At 45.3% G+C, this 20,070-nt stretch overlaps 1 protein-coding gene and 2 long non-coding RNA genes across 3 annotated transcripts in view; all 3 read right to left on the reverse strand.

Moving 5' to 3' along the window:
• Position 1: 1 nt before the first annotated feature.
• EGR2 (early growth response 2) lies at positions 2–1,650 on the reverse strand (the record flags this gene model as incomplete). Its single annotated transcript, XM_027896478.1, has 2 exons — positions 1,164–1,650; positions 2–870 (listed from the first exon to the last, which is right to left on the reverse strand). Coding segments are annotated over exons 1-2 (1,335 nt in total), but the record flags the coding sequence as incomplete, so codon positions are not given.
• Positions 1,651–2,815: 1,165 nt separating this feature from the next.
• LOC114063884 lies at positions 2,816–6,987 on the reverse strand. Its single transcript, XR_003572635.1, has 2 exons — positions 6,854–6,987; positions 2,816–3,104 (listed from the first exon to the last, which is right to left on the reverse strand). It is a non-coding gene; the product is annotated as an uncharacterized LOC114063884 (long non-coding RNA).
• Positions 6,988–16,316: 9,329 nt separating this feature from the next.
• The window catches only part of LOC114063894, a 5,701-nt gene continuing 1,947 nt past the window's right edge, over positions 16,317–20,070 (reverse strand). Inside the window, exons 2-6 of the long non-coding RNA XR_003572638.1 lie at positions 19,867–19,951; positions 19,338–19,505; positions 17,368–17,531; positions 16,558–17,244; positions 16,317–16,386 (exon numbers count right to left, since the gene is read on the reverse strand). This is a non-coding gene — a long non-coding RNA (uncharacterized LOC114063894). The remainder of the gene's footprint in view (positions 16,387–16,557; positions 17,245–17,367; positions 17,532–19,337; positions 19,506–19,866; positions 19,952–20,070) is intronic.

Here is a 20,070-nt window from a genome sequence, read left to right on the forward strand (position 1 = left end):
CCTCGGCGGGGCAGGGATAGGGCCGCTCGTGGACCGGCGTCTTGCTGGGCCGGTTGGGGTACTTGCGGGGCCGCAGGATGGGCCGCAGCGGCAGGTGGTGCGGGCTGTAGGCGCCGGCGGGCAGCCGGGCTCCCGCACCCTCGCCCCCGCCGCCGCCGCCGGGAGCGCTGCCGGGGGCGGCGCCCGCCGGGGGCGCCCCCATCGTGAAGTTGCGGATGGTGGAGAGTGGCGTGAGGGGCGGTGGGACGCGGAGAGAGTCGAGGGGGCAGGGGAAGGGCTTGCGGTCGGGGCCGGGGTGCAGCTCACGCTGGCACTGGGGCGGCGGGAAGAAGCCGCCGTACTCGGGGATCATGGTGAAGAGCCCGCCGTCGGCCGCCGCCGCCTTCGGGGAGGGGTAGGAGGGCGGCGGGGGAAAAGGCAGCGCCCCGCCGCCGGCGGCGGGCAGGAAAGCCGAGGAGGGGTCTTGAGGGTACAGGTCACCGCAACCCGAGTAGGGCGGAGGCGGCGGCGAGTAGAGATGCTCCAGGTCGGCCGGCTGTCCCTGTGCCATGGTGCAGCCGAGGGCCCCGGCCAGCGGGTTGGGGGAGGCGGTGGAGGCGGCGGTGGCCGAGGAGGCGGCAGAGGAGGCGGAGGAGGCGGCGGAGGAGGCGGCGGAGGAAGGCGTGCTGACCCCCTGCAGGATCCCCGCGCTCACGATGTTGATGATGCCCTCGGGGTAGCAACCGGCGCCGGGGTACTGCGGGTCGATGGAGAATTTGCCCATGTAGGTGAAGGTCTGGTTGCGGGAAGCCGGGGCGTTGGGCGCGAAGCCGCCACCGTAGGGCAGGTCCAGGGCCCTCTTGTCGCCCATGTCCACGTTGATCATGCCGTCTGGGGGGGCAAGGAGCAGGTCAGCCCTCCGCGCCGCTACCCAGCACCGGTCCCGGCCGCCGCCCGCGCGGGGCTGCGGCGGGCACATGTTGCGCTCCGGCTGCCGGGGGGCTCCGCGCCGATTGCAACTTTTCCCCCAGAGCCGGGCGCGGAGGCAGGGCTGCCGCAAGGGGCGGGGGGGAGCCCCACGGAGGGTCGCGGCGTCCCGACCCTGTCCGCCCCCCGCCCGCCACCCGGGGTCCACGCGGCCCTCCGCGGGCGGCCCGTCCCGCACCTGCGCGGGCTCCGCTTACCTCCTGCCACACCGCTCATCTGGTCAAACGGCCCTGCCAGGTCGGCATTGGGGAAGATCGCCACCGAAGTTGGCAGCGCGGCCGAGATGTCATCCGCGGGGTAAATGCCCTCGGGGAGCTGGTGCACGAACCCACCGAGGGTCACCGGGATCTTGTCCACCGCCTTGGCGGTCATCATGGGGGCAGCGGGGCGGCCGCGGGAGCGGCGCTCCTGGCCGGCGGTGGGCGCTCGGGGCGGGGAGGGGAGGGCGAGGAGGGGGCGCTTCCCCCTGCCTCCCACTACCGGCGCGGGGGAACGGCGGGGAGCCGGCGCGGCATGTGCGGGCGGGCGGCCGCCCCGTCGCGGCGGTTCGGTGGCCGCGATGCCCCGGGAGCGCCGCGCTCCCGCCGCAGCTCGCGCTGGAGGACAAGTCTGGCGGTAACTATTTATGGGGGCCCCCTGAATGCCCGGGACGTCACTGCCCATATAAGGACTGAGGAACGGGGCCCGGCGGTCACGTGGGCTCGGGCGTGCGGGACCCGCCGCCCCGCGCCCGCCCCGTCCCCCCCGCCCCGCACACCCCCCGCGCCCCGCGGGGGCGGCCCCGACCCGCCCCGGCCCCGCGCGGCCCCCGCCGCCGCCCGCCGCGCCGCACACGGGGGTATTCCGGTGGCGGGGCCCTTGTCCTAAAAAGGCGAGGATCCGGCCCCGCCCACCTGCCCTTTTTAGGGAACCCGTTCCGGAAAATTTTAAAAACGCTCGGAAAAGCAGAGGAGGTCCCGGGGCCGCCCCGCCGGACCCCGCTCACTTTCTCAGCAGCCCGTAACCGCAAGCCGGCGGCGGGTCAGAAAACAGCCGCATTCACGGAATACAGCTTCTCCTTTCTTAAAGAAAAAAAAATATTAAAAAAATATATTTTTTTTCTGAATTACGGGTGGAAAGAGCCGCCGAGCAGAGCGACTCGGCGGCGCTGCTTTTTTTGGAAAGTGTCTGATCTATATATACCGTCGCGAAAACGGAACCGCCCGCTCCGCCGTCGGTGGGTTGTTATTGTACCGACGGGTACAACCGGGGACGGGACGGAGGGGGCTGCACTGCTCCCCCGCCGCCCCCACCACCCCCTCGTCCCATTCTGCCCCCGTCGCTCCCACCCTGCTCAGATCAACCTTTTGCTTCCACAGCTTCCATCCTCAATAACATTTCCACTCCCACTACTGCTTTCTCTCTCTATGATCTCCTCCATAACGAGGGTATAAAACCAAAGAGTGCTTAAATTCTGTCTTTTTTTTTTCCTCCAAAGTACTAAAAATAACCTCCCTTGTGCCTCCCTTCCCAGGAGAAGCCAATCTTTCATATGCTGTTCCCAAGCTTAGAGCTTGCAGCCCCTACATCTTCTTGCTGATGAGGGTGTCAGATGTAATTATTTTTGAAAGCTGTATCCCATGTCACTAATCTCATTTACTTGGGGATATTTCATCTTGTGGCTGTTTAGTCCTGCGTTTAGGAAAGCAACTCTCACATATGGTCTGTAGCATGCAAGGTTCCTTTTCAATGGTCTGCAGTAAAAACCCAACCCATTAACAACACAAACAGCAATAAGATGTGGCAACATATGAAAGATGCTCTGAGAGTGTACACTCCTTTTCCAAAGCAACTAGCAGAAAATACTTAGGAAGGATAAAACCCGCTTTGCTTTCACATTTTTAACTGCAGATACCAATATTTACAGGTCTAATACATTCCAGAGCTCGGGCATCCCGAAGGAATGTGCACTTATCTCTGCCTTCAATCCCAAGCACTGTCACAGTGTCTCCCAAGCCCCGTTTTATCCGTGCCACACCTCACACCCCAGCTGAGAAAGGCTCTATCAGTTCCTCCAGTTCTGTTTCACTGCCTTTGGTGATGCTCCAGGTTCACTACTTGACCAGGCACTGCAGAGCCAAGGCTAGACAGGAGCATTTCTGGAAAAGTAAAAGTTTTAGGGACATTAGTCATACTTTCTAAGGAATAGTAGGCGTAAACATAGGTATTTGCCTTCGTGGGTGATCAGAGAAGTGTGCACAGTAATTAGTAAATATATAACTGGTTTTTTTAATATAGATTCTTATTATCAATCCTTTCTAGCACTTAATATATAGCCAATACAGTTTGACATATGAGATTTAGTTGAAAGAAAGCTTTCAGTGGGATTCTAGATATTTTCATTTAAAAGACCCATCTCAATTTAAAAGTTAAATTGTGACAGAGAGACAGGTTCTGGGAAATTTGACTGAGAAGCAAGAGCAATTGTATTGTACCTTTCCATTACAGCTGAGCTATAATTGGTCTAATCGCTACTATGAAAGAACAAAATATTGGAATCTGTTGTGCAGTGGGGCGAATTACTTTACATGAATTTGAGAAACAGTGCAGTATCGTCCTTACTGCAAAACGTTGCAGATGTATCAGATTCAAGTTTTATGGATATTCTACATCATTTTCCTGTATTGTTTCAAAATACCACATGCCCGCTGATGACACTGACTCATAATGCTCACAGGAGAAAGAAAAACCAAGGTTTCACAGTGCACCTCAACCTCCCCACAAATCGATTCCACCTTTGAACTAACTTGGCTCATTTAATGGAGAAGGATTTCATGAAAGACTGACACGAATAAAATCCACTGTACCTCCTGGTTAACTTCACCTGGGGAATACTACTATAGTTGGGTTGGCTGGTTAATTTTAAAAGCCTTCTTAAGCACGGAGTAAATTGTGTCTGATTTCCAGCCTTTCCAGGGACAATCAAATCACTCAGCATCTCTCAATGGGAGCTTTGTCTGAGTGGCAGCAGGATCTGGTGTGGGGCAAGATGGAGACGTAGTTAATGCTCAGCTTCAGGAAGATGTTGACAGATGAGACTCAAATGTTTCTGGGCCCTTTTCAGATATTGTCGCTGTATTGCTTTGCATGTGCTTTGTGCCTTTGATCCCCATTTGGCTGATCACAGCAGACTCCGAGGGTTGGACTGTCCACCTCGCGCTGACGTCAGTGAGCCTTATATGCAAAAATACCCTACTGATTTCTGTGGTTCCTACAAACCACGTGGTTTCATATGACAGACATTGCTGCTGCAGATTGCCAAATCTCCACTCGCACTAGGAGCCTCGAATGTGCCTGACACGTCTGACTGGATACAGCATGGACTGAGGAGGGTTCAGAGCTGATGGGCAGAACTTCTGTTCCCAGTTTCTTTGAAACCAGACTCCTTTGGATTTACTACATTTACCCTTTTAACGAGTTGCTAGCTGACGTTGCACTAGGGTTCTATTTTCCTGCAGTCATTCTCTACCACAAGTACCTGAGACAGGAGTTGTAGAAATAAAATTGTCCTTGCCTCCATGAGTTGAGAGTGGCTGAGGAAGAAAAGGCAGCTCATCATCTATGGAGCTGGCAACACATTTCACCAGTGTAACATCACACATTTGAGTCATCTCTCCAGGGGGTTACTGTGCTTTTGCAGCAAAACTCGATCGACCTCATGTGCTAACAGCAGTGATCCTGGTAGGCCTGCTTGGAAATGCACCCTGCCGCTTCCACTGTGCATCCTGCTGGTTTTGGGAATGTTAAGATGGCTCCAGCTCAGCAGGTGTTCTCAGGAGTGGGAACTCAGGTGTGATCAGGGAGTTGTTTTCAGATAGGAGATGAGTGACCCTGTCCTCTGACAACAGCGAAGGACAACTTTCCGAACTAGATTCATGTTGGGGTTGATGTTTCCTTAACATTTCACATGAAAGAAAAGATCTCTCCAAATCTGGATTTCAGAGTTTCCTAAATTTGCCCTTTTTCACTGGGGGTAGAAAGATTTGTCATGTCCTCACAGGAAGAAATGCCTGTTTACTAATACCTTTTTTTTGCCAGGGTGTCCCCTGGATTCCCAAGTTGCAGGCAAAAGCCACTTCCCTTCAGTCTACCGTGTCAGCCCCTCACAGGCCTGATCCAGGCTCTCAGCTTGTACTGGCCAGTCACCAAAACCTGGAATTCAGCCAGGGAAACCTGCTGTAAACATGAACATACAGAAAACAGCTGCCTGACTGCTGGCATGCGGGGGAAGGGGATGGTTAAGGAGCAGAGGAGAAGGCATCCCAGTCTACCCTTAATTACAGTACCTTGAAACCACTCTGTGGTTTCCAGCCAAGCGTGCTTGTTGTCTTAGGATGAATGCCTGTAAATTTGAAATAAGTAAATGACTTTGTTGAGAGTATTTGGCTCAGGAGAGCCATAGCACCATCCTGAAGGGCTATTTAAATGTCAATAACATTTTCTAATTCGGGCTATAGGAATTAAACAAACCCATGTGGTTTGTTTAAGTTTAAGCTGCTAGTTTAAGTTTGTGTGGCTGTGGACAAGTATGTGTGGCAGAGCAAACTTCCAGTCAAATAAAAGCAACAACAAACTCGTTTGCTCAAAACTTATTCTCGTAATTAAACACGCAGAACATTTCCTGGATGTTCCCGTACACGGTTTCTAGCACACGTGTTAAATCAGTAGTCCTACTTCCACTCACGCCGTTCGTCCCTCACTGAACACCCGAGGGAGCGGGTGCTCCCAGCCGGCGGCGGGAGGGGAGCGGGGAGCGTGTGCGGGCTCCACTGCCCTCTCCTGGGGGAAGGCGCTCCCGGGAGCCGGCGAGGACACGGCAGCTGAGCAAAAAGCGATGCGTTGGGCTGAGCGCTGCTGGTGTTTCACAGAATCACACAATATGCTGCGTCGGAAGGCACTCACAAGGATCATCGAGTTCAACCCTTAGCCCTGCACAGGACCATCCCCAAGACTCACACAATGTGCCCCAGAGAATCCAAACGCTTCTTGAGCTCTGTCAGGCTTGGTGCTGTGACCACTGCCCTGGAGAGCCTGTTCCAGTGCCCAACCACCCTCTGTGGAATGAACCTTCTCTAATATCCAACCTAAACCTCCTCTGACACAACTTCAGGCCATTCCCTCGGGTGCTGTCACTGGTCACCACAGAGATCATCTACCCCTCCCCTCCTCTTCCCCTCACGAGGAAGTTGTAGACTGCAATGAGGTCTCCCCTTAGTCTCCTCTTCTCCAGGCTGAACAGAAAAAGTGACACCTTTTCTGCTTTAGATTATACTTTGAAACGTGGCATCAGGAAGGGAAAAAAAAAAAAAAAAAAGAAAAAAAAAGGGTTTAGGGCTTTAAACTGAAAGAGAACAAGTTTAGATTAGATTTTAAGATGAAATTCTTCCTTGCAAGGGGGGTGAGGCCCTGGCACAGGTTGCCTAGAGAAGCTGCAGCTGCCCCATCCCTGGAAGTGTTTCACTGTGTAACAGCACCCCTAAAGGTTTTCATCACAGTTGTGCTACCCATAGAGAGAATATAGCCCTGTGGAGTCGGAGATCCTGGCCACAGGCTGTGACCCTGCAGCCCCAAAGCTGTCAGGATGGGTATCACATACCACAGGGAGTTGCTGGGAGCAACCCACAGAGGGGCATCCCTGCTGGAAGGCTAAAATATCAGTTCTGCATGCTGCTTGCCAGGGGAAAAAAGAAAAAAAAATTTGCTTCTCATAACTGTGAAAATAACTGGGATACACATATCATTCATGAGACAAGACTCTCAAAATAACGACGACTTGTTTCTGAATAGTGATAGTCTGCCTACTAAGCTATAGTTTCCAGTCCTTTCTTCCAAAACTGGTTTCACTTACCCTTGTATTTCCTGCTCTAGTGTGTCTCCTGTGCTTTGTGTAAATACTGCCTTGTCCCATGGCCGGGCCTTTAAGTCCAGAGAGAAATTAACTGAGCACATCCCTTAATGACACGAGTGGCCTTCTTCCTTGAAGGGTTGAAATAAAAGAAGTATCGCAAGAGTCACATTTTCAGTTCTCCTGTTGGTCCCATTACTTAGTGTGTGAGTGCAGAGAAAGCTTGTCAGAAGGCTTTCTAGACATACTCAGTTTATAGGAAATGGTGCCTTCAGAACCGAGCACAGCTTTTAATCCTCAGCTGAGGAATAAGATCAAGTGTGGCACCTTTTTCTAGCAGACCAGCAGGGAAAGCAAAACTCTGGCACCATTTTCCAAGCAATCTTCTGAAAAGTGACACAGAAGAGCTCTGTGGGGTGTTTCTCAGAAACTTCCCACCCCCCCAGGGAAGCTGGAGCCACTCACAGGATTCCTAGATTGCCAAGCACTCGTTTGTGTTTGCCCTGTCTATGTGCCACCTTTCAGAACCTGTTTCCATTTATGTCTCATTTCTCTGTGCTTTCGTCTTAAACCAGTCGGCCTTGAGCCTTGGAACCCCTCAGCTTTTTGCTCTAGGTAAGTCAGTCTGAGTTTGGTTCTGGCTTTTCCTTATTTTTTATCAGCATTTATTTTCTGCTCCTGAGGGCATGTCTACATGCTCCACTCTCAGCATCCTGACTGTAAATTCCTGAGGACAAGGGTGTTCAGGTTCATTTTCAGCAAAGTTAACCAGTGGATGGCTTTCTGTCAGGAGCTGACAGCAAATGTTATTGGAGTAGAGAATTAAAAAAAAAAAAATTCACAAGAGATTAAAATAAGCAACATGTTTTGCTTCAAAATTTTTAGGGCCAGATCTTCAAGTGGTGTAAGTTAGCATAAGTTTTCTGATGCTATAACCCCTACAATCTGAGTGAAAGTCAAAATTGGATGTGATTTTATTTACAGTTTGGTTATTTTCAAGGTTAAAACTCCAGCTTCTCCTGGGGGTGGGCATGGTCCTTTTCATCCTGTATTTGGGCTGGTGCCACCTGTTTTGCAGGAGTTTTGTTTCTATCTTTGATTTATTTTTCTCTGCTGCACTGCATTGGTCTTGTTCTTTCACCTCCCCTCTCACTCATGTCTCTCTCTGTATTCTATTGTCCAACCTTTTCTGCTCTCTTTTCCCTCTTCCCCCTCCTGTCTTTCCTCTTCCTTGGTAGTTCCCTTTCCTTCCCCCTTATCTCAGCAATTGCTGCCAACAGCTATATTTGGAATAGAGTGGGAACAAGCTATTCTTGTGACTTTACTTTGAAATAACTGGGAAGAGCAGATGATTTTCTTTGAACAAATAGAAGATACATCGAGGAGAAGGCAGGCTACTAAAGTCAAAACAACAGCATTAGGGAATACCTGCCCAGCAGGTTCATCTTTCCCGACTGTCAGGATAACTTAACCAGCTATCAGTTCTTGTTTGCTCTGTTTTAGCTTTAAATCCTTTTGTGCCAAGTTCCTCTCTCCAGGTTAGTAACCCGAGGTGCTAACAAGGCCTAGCTCATCACCTCAATGTCTGGGCGCTCATACATCAAGGGGAATGACTGCAACTTAAAATCTCAGATGCCAAAATTAGACGAACCAGGATATATATTTGTTTAACACCTGAGCTCAGTGCTGTTGCATGTTCTCGTGTAGTCACAGGATACTGTTACAGAGTCCCACTTATATGGGCTAGCACAGAAATATGCTAGGAGGAGCAACTTCCTATGGAGCAATATGATTTCTCCACTTTCTCTCACATCACCACCTGCTCCTCATCCCCCCTGCCATTTAAACTACTCTAAGCAATATATAATCAAAGCTAGCAAGAAACAGAGCTACCTGAACAGGACAGCACAGAAGGTATTTCTCCCTATCCCCCATATTTCTGTGTTTATACCATTGACTCCCACACTGGCAAATCAAACAAGAAATGAGGCCAAATGAGAAACTCAGCATCACAGCTTGGTGCTTTGTGCCTGTGCCAGAAGAAGACCCAAGTCTATTTGTCTGCTCTCAAGTGAAGCTGGTTCTATTAAAACTGTACAGCTGTAACGTGTTTGTGTGTGAAACTGCTTCATACAGGGGAAGGTACATGAAAATACATGCAGAAAGGTGCAGGGACAAGAGCTTTCCTTACAAGGGGCTACTAAATGTTTGACAAGAAACTAGAGGGAAGTGATTCTTCCATCCATCAATAGCTTCCTGGCGTTTTATAAACCAGCTAACACAAATGGTCATGCTGACATGGTGCCTCCACAGTTATGTCTGCAACAACTGTGAATAAGCTCCTTTTGCCAACAGAATAAAAGTCAATACCAATATCTTAGGAGGGCGAGGCAGACAGAGCTGTAATGCTTTTCTATCAGACCATGTAAGAGAAAAACAGATCAGTCTTCTTCTTTAAAGCTAGGCTGAATAATCATAACCATATCAAAAACCTTGTCCTGTGATTCAGGACAGCACTTGTGCTGGAACACACTAAAAACACCACCTCTGCCACATGTCTGGCCAGGCTGACCAGGGCTGCCATGGACTTTGCAAGCTTTCTGGTAAGCACACTCACTGAAACACAATTTAAAGTCAACAACGTGTCTAAAAACACACATAATGTCAGAGGTGGAATGAAATGTTGCTTCCCCCTCTCTCCCCCAAACTCATTACAGGCTAAGGAAAAATAATGTATGGAGAATACTACTTCACCATCTAAAGAGTTTTTCTGGTTTCTAAATCTAGTGAAGAGTCATTGTATATTTTGACAGAAAAATGGATCAAAATAATAAAGTGAATACAAAATTATATTGCTGTCAATAATTTAATTTACACAAAATAGCACTGTGACATGGTAATTGTTATATATGATGCAGCATTCAGTATAATATTTGGAGAATGCATTATAGAAAGTCAACATTTAACTACTAAAATCAACTTACATAATCAAAGCTGTCAGGGAATCTTTACAGTTTTATATTAATTTGAATGTAATTTACTATAGAGGTGTCATTCTTAGAGGTGCTTACAATAGTTAATGATCTCTGCATTTCCATTATAAAATCCTATTTTCAAAGGTTTATAACTTGGTCTTGAGAACTCTCAGCCCTCCGGCACATTTTCCCTTTCCTTAAAAAACACTATGTTTTAAACTTTTCTCTCAAGAGTACATAGTGTGGTTACTTTCCAAATCCATTGTGAGGGTTTGCTAATTTGCTGCTTACTACCCAGGGATCTCAGGAAAAGAAAGGTCTTTCACAGCAGAAGACATTTCAGTTATATTTTCTTCTTCCATGTTCCTGAGCATATCACCTCTCAGTCCATTTCTCTTGCTGAAGTGTCTAAGTATCTCCCAGTATTGCATCCAAGCCTCCATCACTCCTTCTCTCTTTCCTGTGTTGCTGCCACTCAGCTTTCTTCTAGGTCCTTCTCCTCATCTCAAACTTGGACTCCTGGCTCAGTTCTGTTTCTTCTCACAGATGTCCACATCTATGCTGGCAGCTGGAACTTCCATCAGGTCCATCAGTCAGTGACCTCTCCTGGCTGCACAGTCCCTCAGCCTCACACCTTTTTTCCTATTTCACTTTTCCAACTCACTAGAAGACCAACAATTAGTTTTGCTCTGGCAAGTACATTTCTCTCCCCAGTCTTTCATGCTTGATTCATATCAGACATTACCTACCAGCCTACCCAGACCTGCTCTGCCAGGCAGTTGGTGATTTTGGTTTCGCAGCCACAGGAACCATGCTGTCCCAAGGCACTAAAGCTGTTTCCCCCTGCCCCAGGATTCCTCCCCAGGGGATAGGACACTGCAAACCAATTGTCCACAAACACGTTGTTACAGGTCATTCCCAAAAACAGCATTGGAAGGCAAATTGTCAGCACAAAGCTATTATCCATTATAAAACCAAAGCAAATAATTACCCTGCTTTGGTAGACCTGTTCCAGTTCCTGGGTCTAGTTTTCCCAAATCCTGCTCAAATTCACTTTTTTCTTTTTCCCTTCCAAGTTAGCCAGTTGTCATCTTGGATCCCCCAGCTTTCTGTGACCTCAGTGTTGTCAGAGCAGACATGTTTGAGCCAACATGCACAATTACTCATAATCTAAATCATCACTACCATATAAACATTTAGACTTACGCTAAAGTAGTTTTGTCATTTGTCCAGGATCTCTTTATTTTCCCTGCAAGGAGAAGAGCATTTTAAAGTATTTGTGATGCTCTATTCTAGCCTTTCTGCCTTGATATGGCCTCTTTTGTCCAGTGCCAACACTTAGCCAAAACATTTCCTTTCCTTTTTTCCATCATTGCCATTTTTCCTGTTAAAAAAAAATGAATGTACTAGTTTCTAATAATTCAATGATGTCACAGATAACATGGGATGATGAACTTGATTGAAGAAAAATGTGCTCATATTTAGACTGGATAGAACTGATGACTAACTCAGTGAAAAGGCAGATAACAATGAGAAAGACAACACTGGGAGTATTCTGTTTGATCTTTCATATTCATAATTTAGTGGTACAAAGAAACTCTAGAAATCACTTTTATTTTTCCCAGGGGATATGCAGCTGGACATATAAGGATGAGTGTCTGGCTAAATTATATTTTAAAGAAGCATTTGACACACTTCAGATCTTTATTCTGGTTTTGGAAAAAAAAAAAAAACAAAACACTAAAAGACTGACTGTAGCATGGACTATTGCCTGAAAGCTCCGGGTGTTATTTCATCATTCTTTGTGTTGAGAAAACAGAATTGGAAGATGAAACTTTAAAACTGTCAGAAAAGCCAGGGACTGTATGGATCCCTTCTCCAGCAGAATGAATGGGACCTGACAGGCACAGGAGCTTAGAGGATGATCTTCCAGACTGGATGACAGTTCTTGAATTTTCAGTGTCCCCCACAGAAAAATCTACCAGACCGGTTTATCTCCATTCAAAGTTTTTACTCCTTGAATCTCAATGAGGAGGTTTTCCTCTGATGTAGGTAGCGCTGCCCGCTCTCCCGAGGTTGACGCCCACTTCATTCAAGTATTCCTAGTGCAGCAGGGATGTTAGTGGCTACTGGCTTGCAGCCAACATCCCACACATTTCCTCCGCAGCAAAAATGCCTTAATTCTGACCCACTGCCTTTCAAGTAGATAGTGAAAAAAAAAATCAGTCACAAAGAGCTTTGCTTTTATCTGTATTTCTCCTTCAGAAAGATCTGAAAAAAACGTCAGACATTGTTCTTTTCTTTTTCAAGGTCCGCGGTCAGCGAGGGTGAGGTTTGGTGCTGCTGTTAGAGCATGAGCCCGAGAAGAAGCTGAAGGCATTCAGACAGTGGTGCTTATGGGTTTGGGTAAAGGAGTTTTAGGCAGGGTAAGTGCCCAGGGGGTGGACCACAGTGCCTGTCCTGGTGCCAGCAGCTGCATCCAGTGCTTCTCCCGCTCAGCAGCTCTCCTGAACACTGTTCTTTCTGAATCACTTCAGCCATCACCTACTATAGGAACTTGTGTTTCTCAAGCAGGGCACTGAAAAGAGATCAGAGGGGACAGTAGCTTTTGGCTCCTGGTGGAAGTTATCCATGCTCAGCACAGAAAGGAGGAACACTGCTGATATTACCTAGAGCTGTGGGAAGTGTGTCCCAAGCCCAGTATCTGATTGGGCACCACCACTGAATCTGAAATGGGACAAACTGGGCGACCCACAAGCATTTTTAGACCCACAAAAGCCAAGCATATACATGGTTTTAAGACCAATGCCCAGAAAGTGGGATATAGTGGAACAACGTTGTCTACTCACAATTGCATTGCACAGAACCCTAAGGGAAAGCAGCACAGGCAAACAGGTCTCATATTTGATAGTCTGGCTGAGCGGACACGATGGGAGGTGCAGCGATGTCCATAGGGGAATGTGGAGCCCAAAGTTACACTACTGGGAGGTCTGGAATCAAAAGCCAGGGAGAAAAGGGTTGGCAAGCCATAGAGTTAACTTCCAGTGGTGCTTTCAGGATGAAAGAAAGATAAACTACTCTCCAAGTTAGCAAGTTATGTAGTGAGGAATATTTGAGGGAAGATGTTAATAAATAAATATAAATCAAAAAGGTATCAGGAAAGAAAACCCCAAAGAGAAATACAGTCTAGGAAAAATCACCAACAAGTGGAAGGCAGATGGCCAAATCGTGTGATACAGAGAGAAATATACTCTGCTTCATTCAGTAGAACAAGAAAGTCTGGATGACTATAAATAAGAAAGATAATTAAATGGAATGGAAGGAATTAATTAAAGAAATCATTACACTGACCTTGCATAAATAAAGTTTCAAAGGTTGCACACATGCTAATTTGAGGAGCAGGATGTCTAAAAGTATGGAGACAACTAAAAATATTCACTCCTTTATACTGGGATAAAGGTAGAACCTGAATGGAGGTTAGATGTATTTGGTACCATTCCAGCTGATTATGATCTTGGAAAAATTACATGGAAATTGCTGTGGTAATCTACTGAATTTAAAGGAGAACTGCAAAACGTACAGATGAACTTAAGGAACACAACTGAAACAGTAAAATCAGCATAGGTTAAAATACAAGCTGCAGAAAGCTGACAGCAGGAATGATTTCAGAAAAAATAAGGATAGGTAAATTGGATAAAACAGAGGAGAAAATTGGCACCCATCATCGCCATGACACTTGCATTACATCTCACTTCCAAGTGCAGAGTCCAATTTGGGAGAAGGCAAGAAGCAGAATATGCTCTTTTATAGGGGAAAAAAGGGCTTCTTTCTTTTGCAAGTTCCTGTGTCAGTAGCCATTTTATGGGGCTGCCAATCATGGCAAATCAACTGAAAAGCCAGATCATTTTCTAAAGCATCCACCTTCCTAGAGAAAGATTTTCAAGTTGACTGTGTACAATCCAGCTGCTGCTTTTAATCTTTCCCTGACAACAGTAGTTGTTTTATTACTCTGACAGTCATTTTTAGCCCATGAATAGTACTACAGTCCTTGTAAGATAGGAAAATTCTTTTGATCTACAATTTCATAAGGTTTAGCAATAGACAAAGGATTTTTCCAGTATACTTGATCACACACTTGCTGAAGTTTAGGCTGGGAGGCAATAAAAAGGCACTGAGCCAGTCATTTGGAGACACACAAAAATCCTTTTTGATGAGTAACAACTGCCAGAAAAAAAGTAGTTTATAATAAAAATACTACCTATCATTAGAAAATTAAAAACCAGGTTACTCCTGAAATAACTTTGATTCATTGCCTTGATCATTTTTAACTTTCACACTGTTTCAATATAGTATGATCTGGAGGATAGAAAATGTGGATGCAAGAGAGGCATAAGTGTATAAAAGGAAGGTGTTTCAAGATGTCTGTAATAACTAGGAGGAACTGGGAGAAGACTCAGGCAGACACAGCAGTTTTCCAGCATAATGACTTGTTCTATTTGCTGTGTAAGTAAGAACTGTATGTTTTGTACAGTCTGAAATATTATATAAGCTCTAAAATAAAATATATTTCTAAATAAAAAAAGAAAGCCATTCAGTAACTATTTTGAGTGAAAAAGTAGTCGAAAATTATAATAAAAATCTGTCATTTTTATTAGTACGGGCTGCAGTAGTTTGAGCACTTACACATATGTTAAACTTCCCACATGTGTGCATGCCATTTTCTTGTCCTATTCACACTGGAACCCATTCTGGTTTGCCTTATGTATAAGGAATTCAAATAGAAAGCCTTTGAGACAGTGAAGTGTAAGGACAGTGTTTCCAGGAGGGCTATCAATTTAGCAGCTAGTCAGCTGAGTACATAGCTACCTGGGGAGAATATTTAGAGAAGGTGCTGAATTGAAGACTAACTTCTTTAAATTCTTTCCTTTGAAAACTACAAGTCCATTGGCACAGCCAATTTCCATAAAGACATTCCTCTCCAAAAATCCACACCAAGCTTAAAATTTATAGAGTAAAAAGAAACAATTATATTTTTGGTTGGATGCAATTAGAAATCAGTCATCTTAATACTTAGATTGGTCAGAAGGGAATTACAGAGGATTAAAGGATGAACAGGAGTTCCTCTTCCACTCCCTGCATTGTTCAGTTGGTCCCAACTGTAGCACTTCTTAATTAAATACATTACAGTATACAGAAACATTGGAGTTCATACCTTTTGCTAGACAGCTTCTATTTATAATCTCTTAAAATGTCCACAAAATTCCCCCCAAAAAATCACATTTTCTGGCAAAATGCCAGCCTGACTCCTATAGTCTAACATTCATGACACAAATACTTTGCCTCAGTATTTTCAAATAAACCCCCTAATTTTGGTTTCATTAAATTCTTTGGACAATATATTGAGATGTCTCTGCTCAGTTACTACAAAATTTTAAGTCCTCCACAATTAGCTAAAACTGACTCCAGTGTCACCGACCTTGAGGAATCATCTCTCAGTGCAAGCACAGATATTCACTTCTGTTTCTCCAGTTTGCCAGATCTCTAAATGAAAGACTTTTTTAAAGGGTTATCTTTGCTCTAAACACTTCAAGTTGTATTTTTAGCCCACTGTTTTGAAATAATGCACATCTCTGAACTCTGAATGTGCAAGATTTTTCTTTCCATTCTTTCCTCCAAATTAGGAAGACTCAGAGGAAAGAATTTGGCCACTGTCGTTTGCTAATTATGTTCAAAAGCTCCTACAGAACATCAACCTCTTGCATCAGACCATGCCTGGAACGGCAACTTTCTCAACGTTTTCCCACTCAATCCTGTTAACTGAGTTATTCCCTGCCATTATCAACTCTCGGACTTTCCCTTTGAGGCCTCAGTCCACTGCAGTGGGAAAGATGGACTTACTGCAGGAAGCACAGACACGTGTTTCTGCATCCTTCCTGCCACATCTTGCAAAGCGCTTAAGGCATTGTGCAACAAAAATGAATGAAAATTGGGAAGCACAAGCAGAGCTGTGCTCTGATAACGCAGCTCATGTAGGTGTCCTCTTCTCTGAGAGCTGTAAATAATTAAAGAGAGGTCTTGCTCCAAGCCCTGCTGGAGCCAGGAGCAATTAACACCCCGAACTAAGGTGCAGGCGTTGACTACTCCCAACACAGCAATGCCTGGGGACTTTCTGCTACCCCAGACTGCCGTGGTGCAGCTGACAGGCAGCTCATTGCATGTACAGGGCAGCAGAACCTCAGGGCCTGCAGGAACTTCCTGCAAGTGGGACTGGTAAAGGTTCAGGGAGCTCAGACTTCCCCACCAGGACCATTCTGTTGTTTAGAATGTTTATTTAACTGATGATCTACGTCTGCAAAAAGCATCAACTTCACAACAAATTATTCATCAAAAATCTATGTCCGTCCTTTCTGCTGTCCAACACTGACTTTCAGGATATTTCATCTAATAAATCTGAAGTAGGCATGAATAAACAAATATGGCATTATACTAACCTCGTTAATTATGCATCAACTACACGGTGCTGGAAGTACAGACAATACTGGGATCTCGTGGAAGATGAGTCTGCAAAAAGGAAAAATTATTATCTACATGATCAGAAACCTTGTTTTGCCTTAAGCTTCATCTGTTTTGGGTGGTTTGACTGAAAAAATGTATTAATAATTTCCAAGTTGGGGTTGACTGATTTAAAATATGATATCTCCATATGATATTTCAACATTCTGCACAGTGTACCTAAAAACAAAGTGTGATGTTCTGTGTCTTCATTTGTAAAATATAGGTATTTCTTCGTTATTCTGTGTGGGACCAGAGAAACACTACACAGCTTTTCGCTTTGGAAAGGGAAGAAAGAAAAAAAGAGAGTTCCCTTCTCAACAGCAAATAAAAGGCCCAGTCTCTTGGCATCCACTCACTGACTCAGATCATCTCTTGGAGAAGGAGACAAATGTTGTCTTCTGCATTACAGTCTCAGTAGAAGCTTTTCTGCATAGCGAAGCAAATCATAAACATAAGGCCCTCATTAGCAGAAAAAGCTTTTCCAGGAACAGAATAGTGACTGGGAAATCATCTGATTCCTGGACATCCAGCATTTCAGCCATCAGCCCCAAGACAAAAGGAAGGGGGAGGCCAAGGGCTCTGGCACTAAGCTGTGCTCATAAGGACCCTCCTGCAAAACCTCTTCCAGGCACCTGCAGGAGGTATCTGCTTTCACTCAGGTCATTCAGGCTCTGCACCCCTACAATGCCTCCCCTTCCTCCTCGATGTGACAGCAACTTCTGCAGCAGGCACACTCCCACACCTCTTTCTGGGGAGGAAGGATGCTTGTTTTCTCCTGGCTTCAGTGTCTGACGTATCTGCCAATATTCAGCACTGCTGTAACAAGGGGTCTGTTCCAAAACACAGGTCAGTGCTCTCTGTTTCCTGATAATCCAAGAAAGAAATTGTACTGAGGTAAAAAAAAAAAAAAAAAACAAAAAACAAAAAACACAAAAAAAACTTTAAACAACCAAATAAGGACTTGCATAATTAACAACACCCTTCCACCTTGATTCTCTGTCATTCTTCCAGCAATCAGGCCAGGCCAGGGTGGTGCAGCATCATTCCAGCACAGTCAATAGCCACTCCTCCCAGTTCCCATCTTCTGCCTCAAATCAGAAACTGCTTTTTAGTACTGGAGACAAGGAAGCATCCTCCTCTGGTTAAAGATGCTGCATATATATAAAGGATAAAAAATCAAAAACATGTCTGTAGCATTTGTATAGATTATACACATATATACGTGTATATATAGATGTATAGCATTTGCATGGATCTAGCTTGTCATCCAAAATTTCTTTCATTGTAAATAAGAGAGCATTTGGCTTGTGTTTTGGGGCAGTTGGTTTCTCACACAAACATATGAGGCTGCATTACAGCTACAAATGTTTCTTTGGAGCAGTTAACACTGCAACAGTTCGAAAATATCTGTGCAGACATTTTACAGGTGATGTTCTTATTGCATTAGTGTATCAAGTGTTGCCAAACCCGATGGACTGAAACAGTATCACCTGTGTTAAACCTCATCCGTTTTCTAGGAACACTCCTACAAACAGAGGAAATTGCTGCCCCTGGTAAACTGAGTATCATTATGAAACGAAACCAAGTGTTCAGAAAATTTTCAGCAAATGAGGTTATATTGTGACACATATTAAGACCTCTCAGAACGGAGAACATCTATTGCTAGCACGCTTCCAAAGCAAGCTGGGTATGTAGGCCTGATAGATTTTTTTTTCTTTTTCCTTAATAAATTGTGGAGGAAATTGCAGAACTGATATGAATCTCGCAGCTTAACACTTCTTGCGGTGAGGTTTCATTTCGTAAATATTCCCTTAAAGCAGAGGTTTTAAAAAACCAAAATTACCTGTGTCCCTGGCAGTGAGAGGTGAAGTGGGCTGTATTTGGAGTCACCTTTGCAGAGAGGGAACACCTCAATAAATGCTCTGTGTGACCAGTTGTGACAGAGGGTTATGTGTCTGCCAACAAAACCTTCATTTTTTATACTAATAGCACAAGTCAGAATAAATATTATCTCCACTCATGTGACAGACCTTTGATAAAGCAGAATTGGCCTGGCTGATTAGGACCACGTGTCAAACACAGATAATGGGGGAATCCCTTTCAGCAGCAGCACACCAGCTCAGCAACCATAATGAGGCCGATTTAACGAGCTTTCTGTTTTACAAGAGATATTAATTGCTGCCCTGTCACATAAGGTACAATTCAAGATAAAATATGTAAAAAGAGGGGGAGCGGGAGGGAATTGGATTTCATTCCATTTTGGCCAACATTATAATTTTTCTTGCAGGACCATGAATCTCCCCACTGCTGATCTGAATGCCCTGGGTGGCTGACACGCTGCAGAAGGACAATGTGCATTGTTATGAGGTTTTTTAACACTGGAAGTATGTCAGGCTTTTCGTTGCATCTTTCTACCCCTATGATTTTCATTCTGCTTTATCCAGGTTTTCTTTGCCTGTTTGTTTACTAAAAACCCAAAAAGCAGGCACCATTCCTGAACAAATCTCAGCTTACCACTAATCCCAACATTGGGTTAGAATAGTTCAGTTTGTTTAAAGATACTGCAACAGCAGCTTTGCAGAGAAACTAGTTGCTCAGGAGCTGAGCCTTAAGGCTGTTCATAATCTTAAACCTCTTGTCCTTGGCAATGCCAAGAACTCCAAAACCACAGCATGTACAACTTGTGAATATACTCAGTACCTTTGTCATCAAAAGATTGATTTTTTTTCTCATGACTGAGAAGGAAACAGGTGGAAAGAAAAGCAAAGATGGACTAATTTTTCTATTAAATATGTTAATGAGATCATTTTATTTTTCAGCAAGGAGGAAGGATGCCCACAAAGACAAATAGGTCTTTACATGCTAGTTTGAGAGATTATCTCAGACAGTTTAGGAGATTATAAAAACAGAGAGTCTAAAGCTGCTTGCAAGCCCAGGCTCACCAGCAGAGTGGTTACCTTAATGCACTTTGGGTAACACATCAGGCAGCTCCTAAGAAAACCTTCCTTTCTTACACTGGTGCCAGCAGTGAAGTCCACCATTTCCTGCACAAAGCCTGCACACTCAGTAAACACGGTGCTGAAATTCAGCCAGCCACACACACCCCACAGAATTCAAAGCGTGGTCTGTCAGCCAAATGACACAAAACATTGAAACACACGGTTTTAAAGTCTGGTCTTATTCAGCAAAATATTTGCATGCTTTCAGACACATCTCCAAATGATAGCATTTCCTAAATCCCATCCTCAAGAAGTGAGACCACATTTGGCCTAAAGATGAAAATAAGTACCAGCCTGGACTCTCAGAAGTATCTAGGAGTCCTAATTCATATTTTAAGAGTCCCAGCTAGAGATTATCTACATTTTAGGAACCTCAATAACTCTTCAAAGCCTGTCCAAGGAGTTTATTTTGTTTCTGAAAAGAGGTGCTTTAAAGATTATAAATAAACAATCCACAGTAATAGAACCTCAGCACGTACCGCCATACCTGCTGGACCAGAAAGCAAGTCTGACACTGGAAATAGCAGCTCTCTACTGCTTGTATGGAAATGCTGAGATCATTCCAGGTGACCCTGCACAAAGATAAAAGGCCCAACAGAGTTTTTGTAGGCAGTATTTTCTGATTGTAAGAAGAAACCCAAAATATCCAGATGTGAGAACATTCACTGGCAAAATTATTGAATGATCATTT

Source organism: Empidonax traillii, unplaced genomic scaffold, assembly GCF_003031625.1.
Source record: "Empidonax traillii isolate 1590-97213 ecotype Southwest subspecies unplaced genomic scaffold, ASM303162v1 scaffold498:size1131258, whole genome shotgun sequence".
In the NCBI taxonomy this organism is placed as follows: Eukaryota; Metazoa; Chordata; class Aves; order Passeriformes; family Tyrannidae; genus Empidonax; species Empidonax traillii.